Raw genomic sequence first — 14,777 nt, forward strand, 5'->3', positions numbered from 1 at the left:
AGCTTGTGTGGGTAGTTGCGGATAGAGATGCATTTGCCTAAACCAGGCCATCCACTCAGATTAGCCCATAGGCCTCAGCCTGATCCATATTCCCATCCAATGTGACACCATTAATCTCTGTCTAGCAGTCTCATCCATTCTCTGTCCTCTTATCTGGTAAAAAAAAACTCAGCCTTGGACACACACATCCTATGATCAAAGACAAAAATACATGTCTTTGTTGATAGTACACGGTAGCCTATGTAGGTTATAGTGGTTGGAAAATGTAGGATCAGTCAGCTATTCATAGCTTTTACTGTAGGCCTACCAAGGCAGTCTCAGGTGAAATCTATTACTAAAACAATCGTGTTTAGCCTGAAAGGCATAGTTGGCTAAAACAGCTTTTCACCACCAGCACAACACAAACAAGCCTGCCACTGCCGCTTACTGAAAGCCAGTTGTCCTAGTGGGATGATGATTAACATAGCTCTGAAACGCGGTTAAAAAATATATATATTTTCGAAAGTAGCCTAATGAATTGGTTGGCTTCAGGAAAATTAAAGGCAATCTGAATGTTATTAACCTTTGTCTTATGGTGTAATTACAATTAGCGCAATAATGGCTGTCAATGTATAGCGCGCAGCATAGGCTAGAATGTAGCCTAGTCTGTTTTGTAAGTAAAGAGACGCTATTAGAACAGGCCTGGACACATAGCGCTGAATGGCAGGAGAGAATTAAAACTATTAGTCGAAGCCAATCCACGCAAAATCCAGCTCTATAACAACGGTGGTTAGATGACAGCTCTCACCAACAGACGGGCATTAAAATGATTCGGCGCGTCTACCGTTCGATATCATGCCAATCAGAGTAATGTTGGATTAATAGAAGATTCATTGCTTACTGCTGATGTTTTTAGTGAATTTGGGTTCTCCACAGAATTTTGAGAGGCATTCAATAATGGAATCTATGTTATAGTCCAGTTAATTATGTAGCCTATTCCATGGCTGCGGTGAAGCGCTTTGGCTGAGTAGTACGCTAACGTCTTAGCATCTAAATAAAAAAAACATTTTAAGTCTGACAGAGCACAAGACAACAACACTTACATTCCAGGGACATGCTAGGCGAATACAAAATGACAAAGACCTACTCACCTCAAGCTCCACAGTCCACGGAATTACCTCCCAATGTGACAGCGGACTCCGACAAGGCACAGCCATTCGCCAGTGAGTGTCACTGTTTACGAATCATAGGGTTGCGGTGCCATTGGGCAGACCGTCCAGATGAGTTCATTCTAGTGACAGTGAGCTCTTTGCTGTGCGAAAAATTAATAGCCGGTAAACCTACATATGACCGCGAGCGAGGACATCAGCTAGCATATTTGGTGTGTTTCTTATGTGGGCCATTGTGTGTAGATTAAGTTAGACAATTATAAACAATTATCTGCATTTCCTAGGTTTTTGCAGTTCGGAGGTAGCCTTCGCCAGAAGGTGCACTAAAAATGAACTAAGGATGAGGTCATGGTTCAGGGGGAAAAATGCCTGACGTCATTCTCGACCAATGAGAGCCGGCGGCTCAGGGGTTAGCTGACGTCAGCGCTCTGATCCCTAGATTAAAGAGACACAAGGATTTCATAGTCTGTATTTACTGAGCCTAGCAGATATTGCCGGTGTGTCGCAGAGTAAGTAGTTGTTGTGGGTCAGCTCACCTATGATTCGCTTGTGAATAAATGAGACAAGCTCAGTGAAAATTAAGTGGGTCGATGACAATTCGGTTTTAGAAATAAAAAGAAAATTAAGAATAGAACATAAGCTAGACTGTAGGGGGTTGTCATGACCTACATGTGTGTAGCCTAAGATATACACAAAGATAATAAATCAGCTCTGACAGAGGGCCTACATGACAGACATACTGTAAAGAATAGCAGCGAGTATTTGCACTTGAAAATGAAATGAAAATGAAAGTTAGATGTCTAAAGAAAATGTGGTGGTCCCGGGAATTAGACCATAAATGACACGAACGCCATCTGGTGATGGATTAATGAAAGTAGTCTAGGCAAGGTTACATTTGTGTGAGATATCCTATTTTAAGAGGCAAAACTAACGAAAACATAACAATCAATCAATATGAAGGTCAAAATAATAAAAATACGCTATGCCTATGCCATGCAATTCAATGCTGTTTGGAGTGTGGAAGTGAGAGTGGAATGAACAGGAAGAATAACTGCAGAATGAGGTTGTTGTTTTCATTGATGGTGGCAGGTGGAGGATTTGGAGTGTTTCACATGCTGCCATCTACTGCTTAAATATAGAAGGTACAAGTTTGGATTTTTTAAGTGATGAGGTTCCTGGTTAGCCTAGAAATCTAGACGCGCCCCTAGCGGCAGCTGCCAGGGCTAGTCTAGCAACTCTCCGTTGGCTTGTGAGCTCCAGAAATCGAAACTTAATCAGGGCATTGAAATCGTGTATAGAGTCGTTTGGTGGGCTTAACATAATGATTGATGGCAGAGTTGCAAGGGTTTGGCTTGAATTCCCTGCTACTTGAAAACAAATATCCTATTGCATCCTATTGCGTGCAGAGGGAATTTCAAAGACAACTGATTATCCCGCCCCTCGGACTGAGCACTGCGAACGGTGAGTGCCCAGACCCTACATTTTAATGTGGGTCTGGCTCGCAAGGCTAGTTCCTGGTTTCATAAAACTGTAATGTTGCAAAATGTGTCATAAAAAGTTACACATTCCTTTTATAACATAGTCCTAATTATCGTTTTTGTCTCTAGCTAGGCCTATGTCAAAGGCGTAATTTGGGAGATATCTCTTCTTCGGAAACAAGTATAAAAAGGTTAAATGTGTGTGTGGATGGGGGATAATCATGGCTGTTTTTGGTAAATTCACATTTATTTAGCCACCAACACTTTGACATTGTTCTCCAGTGAAGCCACATATCCCCTGCAACAGTTTAGCAGATACTCTAGAAATATCTTAGTTCAACCACTGCAAATGAGATACCAGTGACAAATACATGAACACTTTATTTTAATCAAGACAGTGAAGAATGAGTCATACCAAATAAACACACACAAATGCACAGGCACACACACTTTGTCATGGTCTTGTATACAAACCAAACCCACGCATGCACACAAAACATGCATGCCCATAAATATACACTAACACACAGGTGCTTGCATATATATGCAAAGTTACCGAAAACATTTTAAGGGTAGGTTCTTTCCCAAGCTAATTTGCCATGCTCCATCTTTAGATGCAAAACCAGTAGGAATCGTTCAGGGGATAACAGCAAACACAGAGAGTTTGGTGGGTGGTTAATGATTTCAGAGAATCAGATAGGCTGCAGCCTTGAGTTGTCTCATTTTAAGATTACACAAGCAGTCACCACTGCAGCAGATGAGAGAGGTCTTATCTTGATTTTAGCATTCCTTTCTGTTTGCATGGCTGGAGTGAACATGCTTTTGTGTCACATATTCTTATAATAGGTCACTGTCCTCAAAATGTCCTGTCCTCAAAATCAGAAAATCAGAAGTTTATCATACTATGACTACTTCTATTATTATTATTATTATTATTATTATTATTATTATTATCCTCTTCAAAACACAACCTGTGAGTAAATTTTGTTGATCAATTGTGTCCAGCAGTTTCCACCTCAGGGTCTGAGTTTCTATTTCCAGTATTGGGAAACAATCTTGACATAAATATTTGAATTGCATAAACAGCAAATATTTTCATGTTTTTCAGTGACTCTTGCATATGAAGCGAATAAGCCAGTGAGCCAGGTGAGCCAATGTAACGCTTTACTATTAACATTGTATTGATGCTTGATTTTGTGATCTGTGGTCTAGGTCTTTGTGGTCTTGTGGTCTTTCAATCTTTTTCAATTTCATTGTGCTTTTCTGTTAATTGTCCAACCTTTTAACTATTGAAAAGTCTAGTAATGATATTTCACAACATAAGTATATAAGATGCTCAATTATAAAAAAATTTAAGTGTATCAGTGACCACCATTTTTTGACAATATGTTGTTATACCACACTCTCAGCTCATGAACTTACTTCTTTTGATGCCACAGAAATGACAAACTACTCTGCAAGTCATAGATAATTAAGGAGTTTCATTTATATAATTCCCACTGTATGCAGATCATGACAATACCGTCCCTTTGTAATTAAGGTAACTTCTGCAAAATACTTTGTAGCATTATGATCACTACACAAAAGTTTAATTTGTGATACTCTCTGTGTTATTGTGCAAAGATAATGGCAATGACATCATCCCTTTGTGACAGATAGCTCCCTTTGTGACAGATAGCTATAATCATTTGTTGTGCAGGTTACTAGATGCCCATTGTTATGATTTTGGACCATCCTCACTATCCTGACATATCAGAATAATATAGTAAATTGATTAGTTCTTACATCAATTGCTGACATCTCTTCATTTGCCACACAGCTCAACAACAAAACAAACATACATGTCTTTTCATACAATGTTTATGATTTAACGTTTTGGAAAAGATGGATATGACAAGGAAGATCTTCATGTGGATGTATATATGTGAGTCTTGTCCCTGTTTATGTGAAATGGCCCTTGACAGGACTGCAGGACAGGAACTGGTCTCTACTGGAGTGGGAGAAGATAATGATGGTCACACCCAGACCCAGGAGATCAACGGCAGGAGTGACACAGTCCAGGAGCATCCTCGTGGGAGGTGATAGCCATTTGCCATATGGTAAAATGACACAGGTCACTGATAGGGCTTGGAGAGATACAACATCTTACAGCTGTGAACAAAGTTACATGAAATTGCAAAGAAGAAAAAAAATAGAAAGTTGATTTATATGACATTACTTGCATGTTTGTAGAGGGAGCTGTGGTGAGCTATAAACAGACCTTTAGCATGATTCATGTGTGCAATTAGGACCAATTTGATGAGCGTAAACAACGCAAAGATAGTAATTGCCAGGGGACTCCTCTCTTTTCTCTCGCTGTTGCAATCATGAGTGTTTGCTTCAAAGCCAAACATGAGTTTAGTTACCCGCAGGGAAATGGGTGACCTCTGTCAGGGGGTTTGTACTGTAATCCCCTATTCAATACTAAAGGGGGGGTGGGGGTAATACATCATCAGATTAAGCCGTCTCTCTGGAGCGGACGATACGGAGCAGAGACCTTCCCATGATGATGTTTACACAGTCTGACCTCTAAGAGGGATAGCACAGAGGCTTTTGCCATTGGAACTGTGCTGCACAATCACTAAGCTCTCAGCACGACCACACCTGCTCTGCATTGCTGAAGCAGCATTTACATCCTATCCACACTGAATGTGATGGGGCCCAATCACATTCCTCACTGCGCTGATTTCTTGGATGCTTGAAAGATGAGCTACCGGTAGCTACTACTGTAGCTTGATTTGTTCACGTTCACTGTTAACAAGTATGTTCAGGTAAAGACTGGCTACAGTTCAATAAATGTGAAAAGCTCAGGGCAGATGAAATTCAACTCAATTTGAAAAGGAGATTATGTGCAGATGTAGATGCTGATCTTCAAGGATTGCTATAAACCTCACACCAAAGTAGACAGTATGTTGCATGATAGTGGGTTGGCAATGCTAACGTATTGGATGGACATAGCTGAGGATTATGCCAATTCTTTGTTCAAATGATTTTTTCTGCCATTAGTTGTGCTAACATAACAGCAGAATTCTGCATATAACTGCAAAGACGTCCATTCTTCGTGAAGACATTTCATTGGATGAGATCCAGGAGATTCTTGACCCCTTGATTGAAACATAACAAGTAACACATCCTTTCTATGTTCCCTTTTCAAGGAATGTTCACATCTACTAATGCAAGATGTTATCATTTCCTAAAAGTAACCAGACATTATTGTCTTAATGAAAAGACCCAGACAGGACTAGAGTGAGGAAATGTAAGGATGTTCCACCCAAGAGCACGCAGTGAGCTGCTACTCAGAAAGTCGAAGTCAAATGCTGCCCCCGTCCTCCATAAACATTCCCTCTGTTTCCGGTCACTGCTATAAAACACTATAAAAACTTTTTTTCTGTTTCAAAACGTATTAAGAAGGGGAATAAGTCACTGAAAATAGCTCCATCTCAGGGGTTGTATATTACATTTTATAATGCCAAACATTATATATGATACCAGCTTCAAAGTACATTCATCACCTCAGTGAATTTTAGGTAATTCTGCTTATGAATAGTGAACATAAAAGACAAACAAACATTGTAAGGGCACAACAAACGTATACTAATATAATATATTGTGATTGGAGGGCATGTGCCAATCCATGTGGACTGCATGGAAAACCAACTAAATACAGCTCCGCTTCGCATCAGGGGCCTGTTCGTCCTGTTGGGACTTATTTTCCGATAACCGATAACTGACCGGCAGACAATACATTATCCCTTACGTATTATATAAAGCTCCATTCAGTGTTTAGGTATATAAAGCCTGGCCTAACCCAAAATATTATTCCCAATAAACCAGAGGTGACGGTTTATTGTCTTCCTTAATTACCGATATTCATTTTAAATACTATATGAAGACCTTGCCACGTGGTTAGGGATTCATGAACTTTTGGAATGTGGCTGTGTGCCAGAGTACACACTCTTGGGAAGTGCCATTGTCTCAACTGTGTGCTCTAGGCAGACCTGGGTCCTGGGTCTCTGTGAAGGACCTGGGTCCTGGGTCTCTGTGAAGGACCCTCCTCTTCTGAGGAAGCATACAATCTGACCAGCCAGCTGACTGCATAATTTATGGAACACATAAATGCTCCATACCTTTTTGAGGTGCTGTAATCAGAGATCACTTTGGTATTCAAATCCAACCCTGGCTCACACATACATAGGATTAGTGGTTGACTAACTGCTGTAGGATTGGGGGTTTTGCATCTTCAAAATTCTCTCTTTTCATTTAAATTTGTGACAACAAACTTGACAGCAAGGAATAATCTTATGAAATGTGAACAATGACAAAGATAGTGGTAAAGTGAATCTGCAATGAGATGTGAGAACAAGACAAAGAAAAGCATGGGAGAGAGTTGTTGGCTTCAGATGAAAATTGTATTTAATTGTACAGTATCTGTAGTAGTTTCTTTGTTAATATCTTACCACACCAACATCCCTCTCTCTCTCTCACACACACACACACACAAACACACACACATCAATGTTTTTCTTTCATAGCACTGAAGTCCATAAAAGATTATAGTTGGCATAATATTCTAAAGTTAATTGGCAGGTATTTGTTTTACATTTATCATACAGTAACATTAAACTTTATAGAACAGTTTTGCATATATTAAATAATTTGCCAATTTAAAATCGAACGGATTCTACAGCTGTTCCTTCTCTAAATCTAGCTCACAGAGCTTAAGCTGAAAGAATTCTGAAAACGAGAATGCATTAGTTTTATCTGAACAATTTGATCTAATCTAATGGTGCAAAATCAACCTTGGTGTTTCATCATCTACTGGTCAAGATATTTACATGCAGCATTTCAGAAGAAATGTGGTTTGGTTTACCACACATGAACTGTTGTTTAATGCAAATTATGTCTGATAGTGAGTGAAGTTCTTTAAATACCATCTGTGTCAGTGATACTGGGAAGTGTTCATATAGTCAAATCGTGTGTGTCCCGTGTTTGAAAGTTCACTTACTTTCCAGGATGTGTTTCCAGTGTAGAAAAAATGCTGAATCTATCATGATGACCATGTCTATTTGACACATAGTGACTCTCAAGCAATGGTGTGAAACTAATTCCTATTAGTTCTCCCTCTGAGAGAGTCTTTAAGAAGAACATCATTTTGTTCATTAAACTCAGGACCCACCCCCCCCCCCCCCCCTCATGTCTGTTCACTTATTTCCACTTTAATAATGTGTTTTTTTTTAAAAGGCACTGGCAATATGTTGCGTTCTTGTCAAAGTGACCTAGCATAATTTCCTTTTAAGAAGCATGAAGAATCACTATTCAGAAGTGTAAGATTGTCCATCATATTCAGACACTCTGGCTACCATTTAAAACTGTTACACTTCTCAGCGGTGCCACTCCTATTGACTTGTCTGATATTTAACCCCTGTTTGCCATGAACTTTACATGTGAAGTTTTACATGTGAAGTTATTGAACAAGGGTCAACAAATGACCAAAATATGGTCGTATTCTGATTATTTGAATTAGCAACTGTCCAGCCCTATGTTCACACCAGCACAGCTGCATACTGGCCATTTACTGAGAAGTTTTTTTCTTTTTTTTGAAAAATGCACTTCAGAGAAATGAATTGAAATGACAAGGCCCCTTAGACAAGGTGAGTCCAGAAAAGTCCTAAAAATCCCCAAACTCCTAAACATGGAAGAAAAGCTATATGAAGCGATATGCATTGGATGCTGTCTTACATCAGAGCCTGGAGGCATGTTTTGTGTATTATTTTCCAAAGGAATAAATGTGTACAAACACCCAGTTTTGTATCAGTCCCTTCACTGCTTGACGTCTATTTCACTGGGACAAAACATGCAGTGTGGTCCAACACACAAATGTACGTTGCCTTGCAAAGAAGAAGTTTATTCATATAAATAAATGTATATGAGAGCAGCCATTCAACACATTCTTTACTATTAATGTTTAAATGGGTCGGGGGTTCCAATGCTTAGAACAACAAATCTATTAATCCAGAGGCAGTAGCCTAAAAACTGAGGTGAGTACACAACTAATGCATCATTGTTTTCATAATATACCTATTTGCATTTTCACATAATGTTGTCAGGCAAAGTTACTGAATGAGACACTATATGACTGTACAAAGACTGGACATGGGATGGGTGGACTTGACATCAAAGTTTCTTTTCTCCCAATACAACGAATAAAACAGACTGAGGGGCCCTTAATACAATCCTAATCGTAATTGCAATCGCAATTAACTTCCACCTGTCCTAAATGTATTCATATTCCTTTCATTTATTAGAAGATATGATCAATAGGCTGGGTCTTTTCATCGTCACAGCCTATTTACATTAGCCATTCATGGTATTGTTAAGGGACGCGCTTGATGCATTCCTTGGTCCTTTCCTGCTAAGTTATGGCAAGAATGTGGGATGGCTTTTTAATTTAAGAATCCTCCAACTTCCTCTGCTCAGGACAACCACTGGTCAGTTAGACAACAGAAAAAGCCAGGAGCAGCGAACGACTGCAGCAATTTGATTACAGGCAGTATAGGATAAAAAGCAGTCTGAATTGTAAAACAGAGTGGAAGTGTAGTGAGGGTACAGCAGTGAAGGCGTAAAGAGCACGCGGAGCAATTTCAAAAAGTGACGCTAATCCGCACACTGGACTCTTCACCGCTCCTCCCAACTAGGAACACAAAACTTTCCTATCACCAGTAGCGGTTTGTCATTACCGTTGCTGTTGTTGCGAGTTTAAATCCATTGTAGCCTACGTCTTATTTTTTACTGCATTCTCATTCGAGTGAATCGGGAAATGTAAAAGGCAGTTGCTTTGTAGCGCATGTTAATTTCAGTCATCTATCCAGCATGATTTTACGGCAGTTCTTCACGCGCACCGTACAGTGGACGCTGATATTCACCTGCATCCTCCTCAAGGTAGGTTTTTATTTAATTGCATGGACCTCTTGTGCCTGGCGAGACATGTAGAATCTTGCCTAGCCTACAACATGAACGTATTTGTTTGAGTTGGCAAATGCACCTGTTGCGCCTGACAGGTATATGTGGACAGTAACCTAAAGTAGGCTAGTATAATGGTCTTATTGTATACGTTATGTATGTATGTGGATATGTATGTATGTATGTATGTTTAATGGTCTAATGCTATGCTATGAAAATGCTCTGCTTTTAAGGAAAACGTAGATTGTGACCATGTGGACCAACTTCTGAAATCGATGAAACTCTAATGGGTCTGAGACATGTATTGGACTTATTCTGACTATAATGAGACCAGATTTGTTGCTGTTTGGTTACTAAATTTACTTGACTTATTGATCAGTTTATAAAGTAGACCTACGCCTATAATACTTTTTTGGAGTCGCTTTCATGTATAATTATGTCATGAACAGAACGTGTGTAGGCTAAGCCAACATTATTGTGGTCCCGATGGGCTGCTTGCTAGAACTGCTTGCTAGAAAGACACCCATCTTAAATACTCAGGAAAATGGCTTGGCACTGCCACCAAAAAGATCACAGTGATGGTCAGGACAGATACTGTGTCCTAGTAGAAAAGCTGCAGCTCATGTGCTCTGGAGGCAGGGATACATGAGTGTGTGTGTGTGTGAGAGAGAGAGAGAGGCAGAGAGAGAGAGAGAGTGAGTGAGTGTGGGTGTGGAGCAGCACCTTAAAGGGATTTACATCACCTCTTTCCTGTTATTCTTCTGCCTTCTGACTTACCTCCTCTCTTCCCTGCTGTGTCTACCGATGTGGTGGTTCACTCTGTGGGCTCCTGCTACATCATCCTCTGTATCAGGACTTTATGTGTCACTTGTGTGTCATGCTTTGGTCGGTACACAGTTTGCCCGACTCTATTTCACATATTCCTGGTGCTGCCATGAATAAAATTAATGTGACACCAAAAAACAGATGTACAAAAAGACCTCAGAACAGGTTAGAAATGTATCATTCACATTTGACTGGGGAGAAAATGGTCAGCGGCAGTATCAGCTGGTTTATGCCTGCCTATGAGGAAGTTAGGCACACAATAACTAGTTCAGTCATGAGGAACATTTAACTTGTAACAGAGCTTTTGAATTAAAATAGGAAAGGAAGTGAATTATTTATTTTTCATATCTACTTTGTAATTGACACGGCATCAGTGTGCCACATCTGGTCAAAAGTGGCCTCAATCCATTTTGGGACGTTACTTTGTCCGGGCTTAAAAGCACATCCCCTATGAATATCTTCTGAATTGTAGGGTTGACTAAGTAATTTCAATGCTGTAAATAATTTCAAAAGCAATATTTACTCACTAAAGTATTCTGTATGGATTATTTGCAGATATAATCTCTGTTTGACCTGCAACCCATATTTTAAGTTTATAAGTAAATTAATGTCAAATTGACATTAGTGAAGTGTATGGGACATATCCTTGAAGGCATAGCCTTGAGATTGCTTTGCATATTATGGGGTGCATGATTAACAATGGAAATTCTAGTGTTGATAGTTGTAGGATAAGGAAATAAAATTCCCCTGATGCTAAACACAGGTTAACCATTCAAGCTGAAGTAGGCTAGAATTTCAAACAGGGTTCAGATAAGGCTAGATATTTAATCCACTTCCCAGGTAAGAAAGGGAATGTGGTAGCATGGCGTGTTAGTGCTGTACAACCGTACATTTCTTTTTGATCGAATTTGTATGACACATGTGTGCTCTAGTTAACATGTCCTACAATGCCACAGTGATGCTTTAGGGTTCAGTCAATTAATCAACCAATCAACCAATCATGTATTAATGCTATCCCTTTGATTACTTAATGGACTTCCCACCTAAGAGTGATGTGTCTAGCCACAGAGATTGTTTGCCAAATTATTTTTTTGTTCTAAAGTAGTTTTCTTTTATGGGCACCAGCATGAATTGGATATGCAGATACTTTTCAACCCAGTTTATTGCCGTTTATGCCATACTGTACAGTCCTGCCCATATATCAAAGAATATAACTTATTTTTACGTCTTATTAAGTGCACACTTGTCATTGTGTCAAACTGTTACTTTATTTCCCTTGGGGATCAATAAAGTATCTATCTATCTATCTATCTATCTATCTGTTAGTTGAAGGTTTTCAAGTGTGGTTTTTAAGATTGGTTACAGAGGACGATGCTGCAGCAGCCGTTGGTTTGTTAAGGGTTGCAGACACTGGCGCCGACATGAGTGCGACGTACTGCCCTTTCAACATTCTACTTACATCCCATTATCTACAACGCCGCACACCAGTGTCGAACTCTGCCGCCACCTCCACTGGTGTGCGGGGTAGAATAATGTTGTCAGCGTAATCGAATGTCGAAAGCAGAGTGCACCGTACTCATGTCGGCGACGTTTAAATGTTTTTGGAGTTCAATTAATAATAAACATGTAATAATAAAATGCTCAGTACTCAGTACTCAGTAGAACTCAGTAATACAAACTAATCTCATGTGGAAGAAACCAAGTCAGTCATCCTATTTTAGCTCATCTACCTTATTTTAGACACAAAGACATTCAAGCCATTTACAGTGTTTATTTCTACCATAGGGGCATTCTTAACAACAGCTGTCGTTTGGTGGTATTTTAGACTACAGGAAGTCTACGTAGGCCTTCAAACAGTAGGAAAACCTCACATTGTTCTCCAGTGGAGAGGGAGAGATGGAGGGCCTTCTTGGTCTCTGCTTGTTTCCCATCAGTCCTTGTCCTGACACACTGGCGGAGTTATCATTGCTGCATGCAATATAGACATAGATTTCACCTGCCTTACAGTCAAGACGGGGAAGGCAGCAGGGTTGGAGTATAGCCCGTATTTGGAGGGCCCAATGTTGAGGTTAGGATGGGCCACTGAGCTGACGTGGAAACTGCTTGCTGGGGTTTTTGCTGCAGTTTTGTTTGTGCTTCCTCATTCCCTGAGTTTACCCTGGGATGGATGTGATGAAGTCAGCGCTGAATCTGACCCACAGCGTCTCTTCCTGGAATAGCAGGGCCTTTAAAGAAGGAACAGGGTCATTCTTTTTTTGTCATTGTTTTGAGTAATATGGGATGAGTGATTATATAATAATTAACTATGGAAATTCTAGTGCTGAGTGTTCTATTTAGGACAAGGAAATAAATGCAGTAAATTCAAAAAGTGTCCATGTGGGCTGACATTTGGGCAATATCGATGAATAGGCTAATAAGATATACCATCTCATTGTAGCTGTGGTCCAGAAAAGGAAATCGGCAGGAAACGTGAAACACTTTGTTCAATAAGAATTACTTTTGTTAGTCAAAAAATCCCCAAAACTGAGCACAGAACATAACATATCCACCTAGACAGACCTAAGCGCACAGAGACGCTCCCTATGGTGCGGTGTGGCGGTGCCAAAACCCCACATCGTCACAGTAGCACATATACATTCATTGTGTAATATACACTTGTGATCCCTATAGTTTACTGGCCATAGTTACTGTCTTTTTTACTGTCTTTTTCTGTATATCTGTCAAACTAGCAGACGATGCAGTTAAAACATTTGACACATTTTGTTTTGGACATTTAAAGGCGCAGTCAGGGATTTCGTAGGATGTCACGTTGGTTTGTGTTTATGTTTATGTTTATATTCATTAGCAGACGCTTTTGTGCAAAAAAATGTACATTATATTTTAACCATGGACCAAATGAAATATGCCAAAGAGGTAGCTCACCCCTGCTTTCAGTACTCCTAGAGAAATTCCCCGCAGGGTTTTATTTTTGTTTGGGGGCAGCTATTTGTATAAAATCCCTGACTGCGCCATTAAACCCAGTGATGTCTTTATTCCTAGTGTTTAGGAGCTCAGTCAACAGATGTCATATGAGCTTTATATATGCATAATAATGCAAAAAACGCAAGATTTAAGAGGTTGATATTTGGCGGTTGCAACTTTCTAAGAATCAGTAGCATACATTTGGTTTGCATGCCCATGCAAAGTGTTATTCTAATTTCAAATCTGATTTTTGATCTGATGTCATAGCCAAATCCCATTTGATATTATTTGTAATCTCCCCCCCCCCCTCTCTCTCAACTAAAAGCTTTATGACAAGCTTCATAACATTCGTTTAGCAGAAACTTGTCATCCAAAGTGACGTACATACAGTATGTCAATTCTATTACAAGGGACTACATTGTCCCTGGAGCAACTTGCTCAAGGGCACAATGTTGGGAGCCGGGAATTGAGCACACAATGTTTCAGGCTACTGCATGCTAGCCCAGCTCCTTAGCCACCACACTACCACCACCCTTGCCCCTAACCAATAAAAGTCATGGAAATTACCAAAAGCAGGTATTGCCTATTGTCCTTATTCAGAATAAGACAATATTGTGATTAAGGTGTTTACATGAGTTAATCCATGAATATTCAATTTCATATTCCTGTTTACATGTAACACAGCATAGTCCTATTATTACTAGCAAAGACGGTTGATTCTGTTAAATGTTCTGCACTAACAATGTGCACATCAATAATGCAACTAGGATCAGAATACACATGTCTTATGATAATTCAATTTTTTCTTATTCTGACCGACCATGTAGGGTTTAGGCAATCAGAAAATGCTGTTAACATGGCAGCATCTTAATAATGTTGTCTTAGTCGAGTTTATAATCGGAATATTAATGTCCATGTAAATGTAGGCCTATTACTCAATGTTAACAATCACACATTATCAGGTTTCTCTGTGGTGCGTGTCAGGGTGAGGGTTATTGCCAATACGTAGGTGGTACGCAACTGGAAAAGTGAGTTTGCTGCCAGCAGTCGAGTGCCATGTTAAGATCTTTTCAAATGCATAAAAGCCATGGGCAAAAGTTTAGGAAAATGTGTACAAGCCAGGACTATAAAGGCAACTTATTTGAATAATTTCAGCAATGCATTATACTGTAGCACTAGACCTCTGGTTCAACCAGGGGAATAACAATGTGGGTACAGTAACCAAACATAACCTGTCCATTGAAGCATTTTTCTGTCCAAAAAAGATGCAAATCAACTGGAAATCCGAAATCTAAAAGAGGAAGCACATGGTGTCTTTCTCACAGAGGTAAATTGTGTTGACAGTGCTGATAGCGCTGTGTCTGTG

At 39.7% G+C, this 14,777-nt stretch overlaps 2 protein-coding genes across 3 annotated transcripts in view; one reads left to right on the plus strand and one right to left on the minus strand.

The window, feature by feature from the left end:
• dusp8a (dual specificity phosphatase 8a) overlaps window positions 1–1,460 on the minus strand; it is a 44,258-nt gene extending 42,798 nt beyond the window's left edge. For both annotated transcript variants that reach the window (XM_042110944.1, XM_042110943.1), the window contains exon 1: window positions 1,131–1,460. The gene's annotated coding sequence lies outside the window, so the exon portion shown is untranslated. The remainder of the gene's footprint in view (window positions 1–1,130) is intronic.
• Window positions 1,461–9,207: 7,747 nt separating this feature from the next.
• The window catches only part of LOC121724386 (receptor-type tyrosine-protein phosphatase beta-like), a 43,511-nt gene continuing 37,941 nt past the window's right edge, over window positions 9,208–14,777 (plus strand). The window contains exon 1 of the mRNA XM_042110910.1: window positions 9,208–9,604. Within this exon, the coding sequence (XP_041966844.1) occupies window positions 9,536–9,604 (69 nt within the window). The 5' untranslated portion in view covers window positions 9,208–9,535. The remainder of the gene's footprint in view (window positions 9,605–14,777) is intronic.

The sequence above is a fragment of the Alosa sapidissima genome, chromosome 11, assembly GCF_018492685.1.
Source record: "Alosa sapidissima isolate fAloSap1 chromosome 11, fAloSap1.pri, whole genome shotgun sequence".
NCBI classification, from domain to species: Eukaryota; Metazoa; Chordata; class Actinopteri; order Clupeiformes; family Clupeidae; genus Alosa; species Alosa sapidissima.